We start from the raw sequence: 17,049 nt of genomic DNA on the forward strand, positions 1-17,049 counted from the left end.
TACTGAAGAAGCTTCGAATGAATAATAATATTCGGAACTCAACAAATGTAATGTAATAATGAACTTAATGTATGTGGTATGTGAAATGCTGTGATTGAAATTAAACGTCTTTAACAAAACACAAGTGTCGCCGCATGATTGATTAAGCGTACGTGTTTCTATAAGCTGGCTTTTATAGTGTGTAGTACTTCATAAGAAGCCTTAGCAACCGATCAATCCTGCGACAGACTGCGATGTATTGTTGTAACACTTACTATTACGTGTATTCATTTTTGGTAGCATTATTAATTATCATTAATTGATAACGATAATCAAATAGTAGTTATAAAACTAAGGCTAGACATTTCTTTCACAAACTATTTAGCGTATCAGGTAAGTTGCAGTAAATTGCAAGGTTTTAATATTTTTATACTTCGTTTTCATTATATTATATAGGCACATTTTAAAATAAGAAAAACCTTGTCATTGGATAACTTTAAGTATACGTCCTCATAAGTTCTTGTATATTGCTTATTTATTCTAAAACGAGGATAAAAACCAATTTGTGGCAGGTTAAAAGTAAAAAGGTTTTTTTCTGCAGATGACACTCCTGCCCATCCTCTAGAAACTTTTTTGAAGCAGGAGCAATCCCATAATGTGCAAAGTATTAATTATATAAGATTGTATCCTAGGAAAGCGCGACTTACGACGACAAGTCTCAGCCCTTTCCGCTAGGCTACCAGTGCTTTCAACACCTACTTATATTTAACTAACTTATGATACTTAGATAACTTATTATAGGCCTTGTAATTTAATATTTTGTGCTCCTTACGACTGCAACTTAACTTAGGTCTGAGTGTTTTTTTTGTGACAAGTTTGCGACGGCTTTATTTAATTCTGGGCTCATCGCGCAGAAACTTTTGTTTATTTTTTTTAATAATTATATGGCATACAGGTTGTCCAACACTTCAATAACGGTTTTCATAAAACAAAGTTAAATTAGAACCATCTTTAAATTTTAGTTTAAGCCAGTCTTTGCGATGTTACGTCAACGTCTTTTAGTGGTTAGATAACACGGAAAGTGAAGCTATTTATATAACCATTGGAGGGCCGAATGTTGTAAAAATATAAACGAATAGGCTGATTTTTTAATTTCAAGATTGACGATTAATGAAAACTTAAACGCTAATTCTTTGTTATGATATTTGATTCTGATTAAGAATTAGATGTAACCTCCTAATAATTAAATTTACGGAAATTGATCCATATTTTTCATTTAATAATACTGCAAGTGGTATTAACTTGACCTTAAAGTAAAGTAAATCTTTTAAATTTAATATTATAGTCAAGTTTAATACCTATGTCTGTACCGAATCTTCAGAGCTCTAGACGAAATCAAAATCTTTATGATATATTATGTAATTGTTTTTAAGGTTGCCCAATGCAAACGTCACAGGGGCAGTACTTATTTATAAACAATATTTTCACGGTACTAATATTATAATATGTTCAATTCCTTTTTATTAATGTGTGGATTAGTGCATATTAGTCTTTCTAATATTACGACTAAAAGAAATTCGTTAAAATTTTTTAAGGAAAAAAGTATTAGCTAACGTAATCAACATTCTAACAATGCAAGCCCTACAATCCCTAAGCCGGTCGTCCAACGGCACTTGTACATAATGCAGAAACGTACCGCGCGACCGGTCTTAGGAATTCAAAACAGAATAAAATGCACGCTCGCGAAACTACAGATTCAGTAATTAATTTAACTTTTTTTTCGTACAATACGGCCAGCTTTATATTTTATTAAACGTAAATTCAATACCCTGTTCAATTTTTTTTTAAAAAACGTTTAGGGATTTTTATTTCCTATTTTTCGTCTACTTGGGTAGATATAACTTATATTCTAAAGTGGCTATGAACATAGTTAAGCTAAATCAGAATGGCAGTACTGATTTTCTTTAATTTACAAAAATCTTCGTTAGTTGATAGTTAAAAAAAAAGTAATAATAAAGGTGTAATCAAATTGTTTTACAGTCAAAGTTAACGTATTAAGCACCAAGTAACATTGTTGGTCAGAACTTTGGAATCATTATAAAGGTATAAATCATAAATGAAGAAAAAGATAAATAATAAATTGGCATTACTCAGTGTTATTTAAATTGCATCCCTTAACTTTATTGAATTTATTACATAGACTTAATATTACGCTTAGGACTGACAAATCCATGCTTAGAGAATTGAAGATGAATAAGATACCTACGTCCTGAAACATTTTCCTCCGGAGGATCTTCGAGTTCTTCGGACGTATCGTCCGAAAATCTGCCGATGATCTTCAAAAACTTAAACCATAAATGTTTTGAGGTACGTATATGTCGCGTAACAGACGGGGCAACATCTTTAAAGCTAAGATAACTTTGCTAGGTTTCGGTTGAAGTTGATACTGTTAGCCGGGGGCTTTTACAGCTTCGTCGGAACAGCGTTCATGGAGCGGAAGGATCCGTGATAACTGCATATTTAAGATTACGATTCCCAGCATTGGGGAAACGACGAAAAAAGGATAAAGGACACTACACTTAAAAATATTTACATTTATGGCTACGCAATTTCACGACAATATTTATACATGTTAGATAATCATTATCAAATCATTATCTTAACTCAGGAACTGTTCTAAGTATATCCACTAAAAGTGGACACCAGGTGATCAACATCAAAAAGTAAAAGTCTTGTTCTTTATAAAATATAAAAAATATTGTAGAGTTATTGTTTAAAGCCGAAAGAGTTCAGTGCAAAAAAGTGTAAATATTCACAAGACGGTGAGCGATTGCGAGCTTATGGCGCATGATAAAAACCTCGGCGGTCGCTTCTCATCTTGCCACCAAAAAAATCATGTGCGGACGCCACCATATTGTAAGTATATTAACTCATAAGTATATTAGCGCAATATAAACCATCGCAAAAAATTTTTCATTACTCTAACGTACTAAGTTACGTGTATAAAACAAAAAGAGAAGAAGCCAATTCAGACGAAAGAAGAAATGTTTTTATAGTTAACGCTAGCAACGAAAATCCTTAAAAATAAATTGAGCGGGCAAACGGCGCTAGGAGGAAAATGTACTTGCCCGTACTGTTATTAGCTTCATTTTATTAAAAAAAGACGAAACTGTTTAAGATAAAAATCATTTTAGAAGGAAAAACAAAACGCAAAGTGAAAATGTTAGAATTTATATTTACTTAAACAGGCGAGAGGCTAACTTGTGCAACTTGAAGGTCTCTCTTTAATGATTTTTTTTTCTGTAGCTATTTAAAAAAGCTGCGTACAGTGAAAAAAAGTTTTGTTATCATCCGGTATAATATATGGTAACGCAATGTTGTATATTTTATTCTTCAATTGTATAGCAATAGTAGTTCGTGAGAGACGTACAGTTAATGCAGCAAAATAATTACTAATATCGTTAAAAATTACACCTCCACAGGGTGGACAAAGGTGTTGAGGTCGTCGGAAGACGCTGCATGCAGGCCTCTTCCAACTTGCAGACAGTGTTATAGAAACTCTATAAGGAGGTCTATGTCCACAGTGGACATCGTACGATTGAAATAATGGTAATCTAGGTTTTATAGATCTTTATATACAAAATTGCAACTCTGCCGAATTACCTAAGGTTAGGTTAGGTTATTCCATATTTCGATTTAATTGATACTTTATTGATTAAAATTAAAAAAAAATGAAAAAAACGATTCGATTTTATCCACACAGTTTTTTTTTGTAAAAATAACATGATCCCAACGTGCCCAACATTAGCTATATTAAGACAGTTCACTTTTAGATTAGTTGCCTACACAAAATTTGTTACTGACACATTTTTACAATAGACTTTTTACTAAATCATAAAATAAACATTTAACGTTGTATTATCAATGTTAAAGGTTAAATTTTGTGTAGTCAAATTGTTGAGGTCAAAAATACAAGGCCACTACGTTCATAGATTGCTTTGGTGGATGCTTCACGGTTACTAGGCTCATTGGCCCCCATAAGGGGACCTCGGTCTGGGCTGTCACTCGTCAATAATAACCGCTTAACATTCGGACCCAGGGCATTTGAGTGCCAAATCTTGGCTTGGTCGGTTGCTATCGCCTGACTAATATCATTGACGGAATAGACTAGCAACGAGGCTAGCAACGCTTTTATGTAGTATGATTGAGGGCTATTCGTCTGTGTGTACTTAGTTAGTCCTCGATAGAACGCGACGTAATAAATCAGCGACAAGTCGGAATAAACTTATGCGTGTTTAAAACAATTTAGTTCAAAAATATTGTTTTAAACAGGAAAAAACATTGTCAATAGCAATCTACCCTTGGTCCTAACTTTTAAGGCTAACAACATTGTTTTATAAAAAAAATCTATAAACAAGTAAAAAAATTAATTACCTATTAGATATTACTATATTTCTTTAAAGTTATATAATGTGTTTAACAACTTTAAAAATCTAATAATGAATATAGATTATGGTTTTTTTTATCAATATTTTATTCTTTCGAATTGAAAATTTATGGGGGAGGCCTATGTTCAGTAGTGAATATGCTGCGGCTGAAATTGCGATATTTCTAATTGATATTCTATTGTATTTATCGTTTAGCGGCTGATATGATGATGATGATGTAATTTATTGGTATTATGCGATGACGCAATTTTTTCTGGAACATAAAAATCCTTTTTAGACCTTATGTCCAATGTTATTTCTTTACAGGGTTCCTATTTGAGCGGGGACGACCGCTCAAGCGAGCGGCACGAACACGAGTAAAAATAGAAATTAATCGATCCTTCCATTCGTGTCACTTGCTCGCAACCTCATCAAGAGGCACTCAACGGGAACTTTAGTTTTTTCCATTCCACTAAGATGGTCACAGCCCCGTTTTAAACAACTACCGGTGTACAGATTAACCATATAACAAACAACAAAGCGAAGCACTATATTCATTTTAAAAGGCAGCTAATATTACAACAAAATGTAATGAGACGACAATGTGAGATTAAAGCGAACAAAAGTATAGACCAACTTATAGAACTCTATACTAATATCACTTAGTCAGCTTACCTACACGACATTTTTAGATTTTTTTTCTTTAATCTTTAATTAAGCTGATAGCTCAGCGGCAAAGGACTGAGACTTGCGATCATAGGTCGCGGGTTCAATTCCCGGGATACAATCTTATATAATTCACACTTTGCGCAATAACTTTTAAGGATTGCCACTGTTCACAAACAAGTTTACAGAGCGGCAGTCTGCTTGCCTCTGTTTCTGCTAAGCGCGGCGATTATGGTATGTGGCGATATTGGCTTTCGAGTATTAACAAATTAGTATAAAATTCCTTGAAATAAAAGCGGGTAAGGCAAATTATAAAGGATTTTAGAGTGTGGCAGTAAAAGTTTAACGTGCAATAACAATTCTGTTGTTCAGAAAGGAGTTCGTGCTCAAATACTGGGATAAAATATTGAAAACGTTACACACGTGACGACATCTTGAACATCGTAAATTCGTGAGTCATTTATTACAGGTTCCACTTTATATATTCAAGAAAATCCAAGTTAGCTTTTAAACAGTTGCCTGTTAATTTAATAAACGTCTCAATGAATTATGACTACGTTGTGAAATAATAAGAGAAAATAATGGAAACATTTTCTTTTCTCATCACCTGATTTAACATCAGGACGAAACAAAAAGTAGAATTTTTGTATGTCAATATATTTTGATTTTAAATAAAATAAAGTAAACCTGATTAATAAATACTTGATGGTAAGCCTTTTCGAGGCAAATGTTAGTGTTATTTTAGACAACCGTAATAATTAACAAAACTAGACTAATCTAAGGTACAATTACAAGCGTACGAGTATATGCGTAGTAATCTTTGTCTCAGCGAATAGAGCAGAAACGGTTTTGTGGTGTAAAGTAATCGGAAACAAAATATTTTGTAATTAAAAATAGAATATAAAAATTTTAACGCTTTTATCTATATAGAAAAAGTAATAATCCAAATATACAAACATAACGTAGAAACAAATATGACATTTTTAAAAAGAAATCTTAGGAAATGTAAGTTCTTTCCAGAACATTTATTCTGTGTATTAAAACGTGCACAGCAACATAAAGTTATAAGCACACTACATTACAATCCTATTCGAGAATTTTATTGGAATAGTATAAACTGGTAATGTTCTCAAAAATAACAAATAGGACGCCTGTTTTCTGGCTTAGATTTTATCCGCATCCTGCCATATTTGTCCGTTGCCAAGATGCCAACGTGCAACTGCATTCGGATATTTCCAATATACTTTATCGTGTAAGGATTATTTACAAAATATTATTACACATTTTTAATTAAACATTCTCATAATAAAATTTAAAGAAATTACTGATTTCTTCGTTAGCATGCCTATTTATTTACCAAAACTATTAAATTATAAAGTAAAAACAATGCGTGTTTTTAGAATTTTACATAGGATTTTAAAATATTGCTTTGCGGACTGAGTCACAATATTTAAAAATAAAAGTAGAACACATACACGCGGTACTAGTGTATCTACAAAAGTTCATTTCATCAATTTTTCAAAATAACCTGTCAATACTTCAAAACCGTACTTTATGGTTCATTTTTAAAGTCTGAAATATATCAGCGACTACGTTATAGTATTATCGGACACTGATATTTCATCTATCGTATATCTTACCTCAATTACATAATTTTTTGTTTATAATAATGTCAAAAAACATTCGACAAAACTACTTCACAATTCAAACGTACTAATATAACTACAAAATAGGTTACATTAGATTATAATACATAGTATTAATTGCAGATATAATATGCAGATTTCTTTGAAATGACAAAAGAACTTTCATGTCTTTACTCGAATGTCTTAAATCTTAATGGAGGTCCGATTAGGTAATCGGAATGTACTTCAATATTAATCAAAACGTTAGCTAAATTTTTTAAAATACACGTTGTCACGCTCTGTGCAGCAACATATTGCTAATAAATTATAATTTAAGTAGTGTAATAAACTAGGTTAAAAGTTGATAAAGCTTAATCACGTAAATTAATACATAAAGAGTAATTACTCTAACATTTATATGCATATAAATGTTAGAACGTTTGATATTTCTCTCTCTCTCTCCTGAGCTATATTATATATCACATCTGATCATGGGGTCTGCTTTCCTTATCTTCTTTCTCCACCTCGTGCGATTGGACAGGTCGTTCGCGGAAACTTTGCAGGCAGTCATGTCTTTTGCTATGGTATTTGCCCATATTGTTTTCGGTCTTCCTCTTCTTCTGGACGCAGAAATATCTTGATCCATAGCGACATTACCGATGTATTCAGGAGATCTCCTCTTTACGTGTCCGTACCATCTAAGCCGACTCTCTTGTAGCTTATCGGCGATGCCACGTACCCCTAGGCTACCACGAACGTACTCGTTGCGTATTTTATCGAGCCTCGTTACTTCGCACATCCATCGAAGCATCTACATTTCGGCGACTTGGACTGTACGGATATGGCTTTGTATCATAGCCCATGTTTCACTCCCATAAGTCAGAACAGGTCTTATCATGCTCTTATATATCAGGCCTTTAAGCTTCACTGGCATCCTTCGATCATAGCTACCGCCAGTTAGTTCTCGCCGCTTTAGCCAGCAAGCTGCCATTCGGTGTTGTATATTTACTTCCAAATTTCCTGATTTGTGCAACATGGTACCTAAATATTTGTACTCGTCACATCTGATGACTTGTTGTCCATCAATGATGAGAGGGTATTCAAGTTGATTAGGTTCGTTGCACACCATGTATTGGGTTTTCGCAACACTTAGCTGAAGGCCATCTGCCTGTAACTGACGTTTCCATTCCCCGAGAGCAGAAGAGGTATGGACTTACACAAGCTGGATGTACCTCTTCGGTAACCGCTATTGGTTCCGTTTGCCCCACTGCAGTTCGAATAACCGATTTCACATTTCTGTACATGTTGGCTATGATATCAAAGTACCTATCAGAGATATTTTTCTTACGAAAACTCCACCATATTATTGTACGAGGAACGTGATCAAATGCCTTTTCCATGTCTAAGAAAATGATAAAGAGTGGTTTGTTTTTGGCCCTGAATTTCTGAGCAAACATGTTTATGGCAAACATGGGACCGATGGTTTACAGGCCAGGGACAAAGCTGTACTGGTTTTTAGTTAAAGAGCTCTCTGTTCTTAACCAGGCATCGATTAGTCACTCATACAGCTTCATCGTGTGACTCATTAACTTAATTTCGCGATGACTGTTGCATTCATATCTACAACCTTTGCTCTTGTAGAGGGGAATGATGGAGCTTAACCTCCATGCGTCTAGTATACATGAAGTTTCCCAGGCTTTGAGAAAAAGATGGGTGAGAAGATATATCCCTTTATTTCCAAGGCACTTCCAAGCTTCGAAGGGGATTCCGTATGGTCCCGGGGACTTCCTGTTCGACATTTTTCTTAGCGCTGATTTAACTTTCAGAGGTGATATCGTTGGGACGAGGCCGAGATTTTTCTCGGCCATTGGAAGATCAACTGTTATTGTTGTTGAATTCAAAAGTTGGTTATAGTAAGTATACCACGCCGCCAAGACATCCTTGTCCCTTAAAAAAAACGTCACGTCTGCGCTTTTAATAGTCCTTAATGTCTGATACCATTGTTACCAAATATTGAGGTTAAGGATAATCAACAGTAAATCTGTTTTTTTTTCAAACAATGTCGATCGATTTTGGGACTTTGTAAAATAAAATTATATAAAGCAACGGATACTTCTACGGTTACATATCACAATTGTATGATTTTTGAAGGCTAAAATGTAGAGAAACCTTAAAAGTTCCCTGTCGCAAGACACGTGAAGGAAATAGAACTGTTTCAATTGATTCGGATAGTTTAAATAATAGAAAAAGGGCAGGCAGTTTACAGCAACCGGAACTCCGAATTATTTCAGAAATGTCGTTTTGACTTCCGAAACCCGTCGCTGGAGAAATGTTACAATACCGGACGGCTATCATTCTTGTTTGAATTGTTATCTATTTAATTTAGTTGTCTCTTATGTCATTTTTAGATATTTGATCACAATGCTAATAAAATAAAAATATAATTAAATATACAACTCTTTAAAATATTATAGAATACGCAAAGGCAATATGGGATGAAATTATAAAATCTTACGAGTGCATTTGACACCGGGTTCTAGTGAACTCCGAGTCCAGTAAAGAAGGTAAACAAAAACAAATTGAAAAATCAACTTGTCTTTGAAAACTTATGTATAATCATATAAAATTAAACATATTGAATTATTTCATACATTATCTCCAGGGTTTAATAAAAAATAAAAAAAAGTTATATTTTTAATTAGGTCAAAGAGATTTCATATATAGTTTCTTAACCATATATGGTTCACCTATAACGAAATTAGTTGTAATAAATAAAATATTATTATTCCCAATATACGATAGAGGTTTGTTGCAAGAAAGTTTCAAGTTTGATGTCGCTACGCGGCGGTGTCTCACCGGCCGTATTTACTCGGTCCGCAAAGCCTTTTAATATTAATAACCCCATACACATCTCCTAGAAGCTGCTTCCAGCTAGAGACATGTTCAGAACCACAGCCGAGCCTTTATGATCATGTTTACCGCCGCCTTACTCGACGTCTCTGCTACGCCTTAAGAAAGCACTTCCATTGAAAACTTTTGAATAATGCTTCAGTTTATTGCACATTTTAATATATTATTGAGCTTACATACCTGGTGCTTTCTTATGTTAGTATAGGTTATAATTACTATTTAAATTCTTAAATTTAAACTTTTATTGTAGGTGTGGACTATTATCGCGAAAATTTACGAAATTAAAAAAAAATGCTGCTACTTTAAAAGAGGTTTAAAAACTATTAAGAACAGTGTGTATATGAATTTTTATTAAATAAATCAGTGTGATTCCTAAAATTGATTCATGCTATAATTTAATATATAAAATTCTCGTGTCACGGTGTTCGAACTTGAACTCCTCTGAAACGGCTTGACTAATTTTTACCAAATTTAATATGCGTATTCAGTAGGTCTGAGAATCGGCTACTATCTATTTTCCATACCCCTAAGTGATAAAGGTTGTTCACACTTAAAAAAAAAATTTTTTTTTAAAGAAATTTTTTGTTTTTATTTTTTTTATGATACAGCATACAAGACTACATACAACCATAAATTTTCACCCCTCTACGATCAACCCTTATTTTTTATTTGTAAATTAAAATATCATTTTTTTTTGCAAAACAACGTTTGCGGGATCAGCTAGTATTAGTATAAAATAATGTATCGAATTATGAAATTAAATTACTGATGTTTTTAAGAAAAGGGTATTATTTTATAGAACCTCCTTTTAAATATTCAAAAATTACTAAAAGCTATATAGAAGTAAGTACACGATCAATAAATGAAGTCTTTTTCCCGCAACAAAATTATATTTTTCATAAGTATGTTTTGAAAAACATTGATGAATTATTGTTAATGTTACGGTTTACATTTTTATTACATATTCCTTGTGACGTACAGAGCATTTCAGGGACCTTTACAGGATGTATTCGAAATGGGCTTTGAGTACTTTATGTGCGTGCTCATGAATGCATTTCTGTGAGGCCGCTTGTACTAGAGTCCTCGAACACTGAAAGAGTTATTCAGTCATAAAGTCGCCTCATATTTTACCCACCCGTAGTTCCGCGTCGACGAATAAATTATGTCTAGAATCAAAATTATTTCGCCTTATTTTTTATTTTTGTCATTATTTCACTTTAATTAGTTTTAATTAATTATCTACCATACTATAATAATAATACAGATAATATTTGTTTCGGAAAGTAAGTCAAATGACACCTGACGTACGTGAGACGGCTCGCCAAAGTGTAGAGATGATCAAACACAATCTGATGCAGAATTACTTCTGCTCTTAAGATCTCCAAACGTTACAGCATCCCAGTAATTTCTGTTTTAATTACATAATACTGTTCAGGGCCAAATGATGGCACACAAACCGAATGACGACTCACAAACCCTTCGTTTCGTCGTAATAGCACTCTGGTTTTTACGATTTTATGTTTAAAAATAATATCAAAACTAATAATAAAATATATATAAACTAATTTAAAAAATCTATCCCACATATACAATAAGTAATAAATATGAAAATTGAAATTTAAGAATCGCTAAGCTTGTGTTCGAATTTCCATCGTTATAAACAAGAACAACATGCATTTAAAACTCCATTGCTGTTATAATGTCAGTTTTCGTTCCGTTCAGTTTCGTTTTATTTTAAAGTTTTAATGTAAAAAGTTGTGCAGTTACATTGAAAGCACCTAAATTTGGTATAATTCCTTTATTGATTTTAATGAATAATGGATTTTTAGTATATATAGCGACGACAAAACTTTTTAACTTGGTAACGCACTTGTATAAAGCGGAATTTGGTTCGCAAGGTAGGCAGGTACATCAGTATGCATAAGCGAATTGAGACGTTAATTAGTATTGAATATTTTAGATCCACTTTCAGTTTGATAAGTTCATTAAGGAGCTTGATTGTGTTATGTCCCAGTCTGTATGTTTAAACAACTGTTAACCTGAAATTCGACATTATTTTATTACGTGCATTTCAGTGACGCTTGATTTTTTAAATAATGAAATTTTAAACGCATTACAACATGATAAATTAATAATAAAAATAATAACGCCATCGTTTTAATGATTTTTTATTTTTATAATTTAGTGATGACAAGCTTTATCTGTAACATTATTTAACAGAAATATGAAAATTATCATGGTCAGGGTTTATAGTCATAGAACTAGAAATGAATATTTTTATAAAAATATAAATATGGATTGGATACAAAAAAGTAAACAAAAGGAATTTTTCAAATTATCATCAAAGGTTTAAAATGCATTTTTAAACCTTTGATAATAAATAAGGAATAAGTAAGAATCATATATTTTATTAAGTTGTGCATTTAATATGTTTATTTACCATCATTTAGGGCCTTTTAATATTGCGATTTTTTTAAAATAAATTTATAAATATTTGTTAATTTCCATACATTGAAAGAACATCCCCATATCATATCCATAAGTTATAATACTTAAGGAAGTATATGAATATATAAAATTAAGATTTAAGTTTTTTTTGTAGTTATCTAAATTACGAATACTTTCAATTTCAATTTAGAAAATTAATTTTGGAAGCTTAGCTAATTCAAAATATACTTGTTTCTACTTGTTACTTAAAAGTTGTAAAAATTTGTACAAACATAAAAAATATTATCTATCAGTAATTTAAAAATAGAATCGTCGGATTTTACGGCCAATTTAGTATTCAAATCTTAAATACCCTTTTCATAAATATAATTCGTTTTTATATTGTTCGTAGGAAATTTTTGAACTATCTTATTTCGACTAATTTTCTTAATCGATTAATTTTTATACATTGTTTTCTTTGGTTACTCATATAACAAAAAAGTTTTTTTGCTACTTTTTCTTTACTTACTGCTGTTTTCTCTTGTTTTTATTTATTTTGCATATATAATATAGTGAAGGTTTATAAGCGGTACTTACATCAGGCCATAAAACAAATTTTAAAGTTAACTACGTTAATGTGAGGCTGAAGTACTGTAAGCGTGGACTTAAAAAATATATATTTATGCGATCCGCTAAAAATAAATACCATTTTATGATAGTCTTCGGGCAACTTACGGGCAAACAGTTTGTAATTTACATATTCTACAGTACTTCATGTCTTTAAAGTAAAAAGTAAACAATACGAAAACACAATCAATAGAACTATGTTTATAGCAAACTTACCTGAAGTTTCCGCAGCTGTTGCTAATTGAAGAAAGCAATATGTTAGAAACAAATGCCCGTGAATTTTAAATGAATACATCTTGAATAGTCGTTCCAATTCTTCCATTACTTGACCAAAGTATTTATACACCACTTACAACAGTGCAGCGACCATTGTTTTTAAAATTGTTTCTCGGAAAAAATATGTTTTTTTCAAGTAAACGATCAGAGAAAACTGCATTTTTAAATTGGTTGCTAGGATTTAACCCTCACAACATTATAACACCTGTGGGATTTGTGCTATTCCAAACGGCACGAAGGTAGGAAAGTTCAGTCAACTTTATGAGCCCTATAAAGAAGTTTTAAAGTATTCATGTTTTAAGTCTAACATTAATATATTCACAAAACATATTCTGAACAAAATTACGGTAACAAAAAGTAATTTCACACTAGATTTTTGTCACTTTAGAAACTTTGAAAGTTTTTAAAACTTATTTCACAATCACTTAATTCGTTCGAAGGACGTGAATAAGACGCGTGCATGCGTACAAACTTGTTGGATACAGCAACAGGCGCACACAATCAAACAAAAGGATTACTGCTACGTACTGTCATTCACTCATTCAACAAATCATTCTTATGAATACCATTCATTTGTAGCAACTATTATTACAAATAAATGTAAACCATAATGTTTTGTTTATGTTAATATTAATACTATCTTGTTATAGTATTTGATCTAACAATAAAATTAAAATTAAATGTGCGACTACAATTTTCAGCATGGCAATTTCCATATTTTGTCCATAGATTACATATTATTGCCACTTAAAAAGTTCTTCTCATTTCGTATTTAAACACAATTTTATCCTTAAAATTGATTATAAAAAATAAACAATTATAGCTCAATTTTAATACAATTGATAAAACCATAAATTGTTTATAAAAAATAAACAATTATATTTAATAAATAAAATTCTGTTAATTTGCTATTCAGCTCTGTTCAGAAAATATTTTTGAAAGATCGGGATAACTTTTTTAACATAAAGCTTTCTACTAAAATAAGGAAGACAATTTCGACCAGTACATTAAACGTACATTTGAAGATATTCAGATCGACAATGATGTATTCATAATTTTCAGTGTGCTCATCATTGCTATTTCATCGAAAATTATTTAAAAAGGAGAACCTGGCACAAACTTATCAAGGTTTTATTTAAAAAAAAATTAACAATTAAGTATATTTACGCTTTGATTAACAAATATTCGCAACATTCAACACTTTTACGATTACTTAAAGTTGTCAGGTCTTGGTTATGCAGGCTAATTCATTCTGTGTCGGGCATTGATTACCTAAAGTTTTTGGTAGCGTTTAAGAGATTGGATATGAAAGTTTTTTCAATTTAAATTTATCGAAAAGGTTTAAATTCAATACCGCACAGACTACCGTATAGACTTTGTAACAACATATAAACATCGATGTTTATATATTTGAAAAAAGAACGTTAATATTTGATACTAGTTAACTCGGTAAGATAAAGATTGTAGTAATTATGTTTATTAAATCTTTTTCGTTATTTTTAACACATATTAGTTAAACAGTCAATTTCTATTAATTTTTAACATTTTGATTTATTTATTTTGTTTACTAACTACTGCCTTTAAAATTTGATCTATTTTCAAAGTAGAGATAATTTAAAAGTGACAAAAAGTTATTGCCGAAAATCATTATTTTCCTGTTTTTAACACAGCATTGATTTTTAAATAGTTTATAGATAAAAATTTGTCCATAACGTGTGAAATTTAATATGAATATTAGATTTTAAACTGTAATACACAATTTTTATATTCCTATGTGTTACAATTTTGACAAAGGACAAAACAATATATTTTTGAAAATCGATATTCGACTGCGAATAAAATTCAATACATCCCTAGTCTACGTACTCGCAACACCGAATTTACTGAAATCTTTCTTTTTCTTTTGGGCTAACCTGTCAATACTGAACGTTGAGGCGGGTTTTCAATCCTAGGTAATCATAAGATTTACCAAATTAATATTCCTATTTTAAACCGAAATTGTGAGATTATATGTTGACGACTTTGTTTGAAGAATTATTTCCGCCATATACATATAATTTTTACTTGTTAACCAAAACTGTGTAGATGTTTTGACGTTTCCGCCGTGCGCTGGTGAAGTGTTTCTACAGAATTTGTTTTTAACTTTCAGCCATGGTGCGAATGAATGTATTGAGCGATGCCTTAAAATCAATTCACAATGCCGAGCGAAGAGGCAAACGGCAAGTGCTTATCCGGCCTTGTTCGAAAGTTATTGTCAAATTCCTCACTGTGATGATGAAGCACGGGTATATCGGTGAATTCGAGATTGTCGATGATCACAGAGCGGGCAAAATAGTTGTTAACCTCACAGGCAGATTGAACAAATGTGGGGTTATATCTCCCCGTTTTGATGTCCCCATCAACGACATAGAAAGGTGGACTAACCTTCTTCCATCGCGACAGTTCGGGTAAGTTTTAGTAATTTAGTATATACATAAGTAATTTGTAAAACCGGCATAGTACTTTATTTTGAAAGTAGACGTATCTTTATGTCTTAGATTAAACATTTAAAAGCAGGTAGGGTTTTTCAAGAAATCCATGCTTACAAAAGAACTTACATATATTTTTTAGTTCTTAATTATAGTGTTTTGACTTTTTTGCACGGTCTTAATTTTTTTATACTTAATGAGACTTTCAGAAATTGTAGTAATTCATACACTCTGTTTAAGGAGCTTAAAAATTGTGAATGGATGATGGGATATATATTTTTGTCTTAAGTAATTTATATCTTTGAAGTTATTGAGACAGTTTCAATTACTGATGACAAACAAATATTAAAATTTTTCTATGGTGTATCTGTACACAGTCCACTTATTTTGTAATCTCACTTGTACTAGTAGGCATAGTTTTTCTTTGTGCAATGATTTACAAAAGTGCTGTCTATAATAAGCCATTTCTTCAGGTTAAAGTAAATATGCATCATTAAATATCTGGTTATCTCAAGTTATTTTTTATGATTTTTTACTTATGCAATTATTTTAGCCATGAATAAAAAAATAAAGTTTGAATAAAGCTATAAAATTGCGCACAATCACCGCGGATCACCAATAGTTCTTGTTGGTTGTCATTTGAAGTATTGTGCAAAAATAAATGTATTGACATAAATTGGTGTAACATTTGGTTGTAAACGCTGTCTGTGTCTGTACAAACATATTTTTTGTATAAAGTTTGCTAAATTACATATAAACTTGTATATTCATATTCACCTTGAGAGAAATATGATGATGGTTTTGTTTTAGAGGAGCAACCCAATAACATTTTTGTTGTAACTCATCTTGTCTCCTAAAGATATTTTGCACTTTATTCAACATGCAAATAAGCTGTGAGTGAACTGTTTTTGTAGAAAATACAATTTTAATACTTAATAATTGTCAAATATATTTTTAATGTTACCATTTAAATGTGGTAGTAGTTTGAAAAGAATCCTGAGTTAAATGATCCTTCCAGCTCCTTAAAATTTTAAACTATATTAATGTTAATGAATTTTGAAATTATTTGAACATTGAAGTTATTTCTACAACAATATATTTTCTAATATTATTACAGATACCTTGTTCTTACTACGAGTGGAGGTATAATGGACCATGAAGAAGCAAGAAGGAAACATTTGGGAGGAAAAATTTTAGGATTCTTTTTCTAAGGTTAAAGCAATACATGTGAAAAAGTATTTTTTGTTTTATTTAACTTCATCTCATATTTATCATTATACATTTCGCTAATGATAAGTATATTTTAAATCATGTTTTAATTTTTGAGTATATATTCAAAATATCAAGTTTATTTTGAAAGATGTGCAAGTCCATTTTCTTTCAATTTGAGACATTTTTATATTAGCTTATGAATGCCAATTTGATAATTATAATATCTTAATAGAACTAATATTAGTTCATTATGTGAAGTCTGGCATTATATACATTTCTTGTAGGCGAGTCAAGCTCGTAAATGAATTTCTAGACTGCAAATGGACTTGCCCAACATTTTAATTTAGTTAATTTAATATCTCATTAATTTTCAGTTCTAAAACAACAAAATCACTTAAAATACATCCCATATAAAGAAAACTAATTATAGTG

At 31.3% G+C, this 17,049-nt stretch overlaps 2 protein-coding genes across 6 annotated transcripts in view; one reads left to right on the top strand and one right to left on the bottom strand.

The window, feature by feature from the left end:
- The window catches only part of sdk (sidekick cell adhesion molecule), a 51,609-nt gene extending 38,234 nt beyond the window's left edge, over positions 1-13,375 (bottom strand). For all 5 annotated transcript variants that reach the window (XM_068774029.1, XM_068774028.1, XM_068774027.1 and 2 more), the window contains exon 1: positions 12,878-13,375. In XM_068774029.1, the coding sequence (XP_068630130.1) occupies positions 12,878-12,983 (106 nt within the window). In that variant the 5' untranslated portion in view covers positions 12,984-13,375. The remainder of the gene's footprint in view (positions 1-12,877) is intronic.
- A 1,423-nt stretch (positions 13,376-14,798) lies between these two features.
- On the top strand, positions 14,799-16,643 carry LOC137930202 (small ribosomal subunit protein uS8A). The gene is made up of 3 exons (XM_068773377.1): positions 14,799-14,889; positions 15,087-15,384; positions 16,523-16,643. Exons 2-3 carry the CDS (start codon positions 15,089-15,091, stop codon positions 16,614-16,616), a joined length of 390 nt encoding a protein of 129 aa, XP_068629478.1. The 5' UTR covers positions 14,799-14,889; positions 15,087-15,088; the 3' UTR covers positions 16,617-16,643.
- The last annotated feature ends 406 nt before the right edge of the window (positions 16,644-17,049 follow it).

This window comes from Battus philenor, unplaced genomic scaffold (assembly GCF_028537555.1).
Source record: "Battus philenor isolate CCGP_79_NKW_IND1 unplaced genomic scaffold, ilBatPhil1.0.hap1 SCAF_6, whole genome shotgun sequence".
NCBI lineage: Eukaryota > Metazoa > Arthropoda > Insecta > Lepidoptera > Papilionidae > Battus > Battus philenor.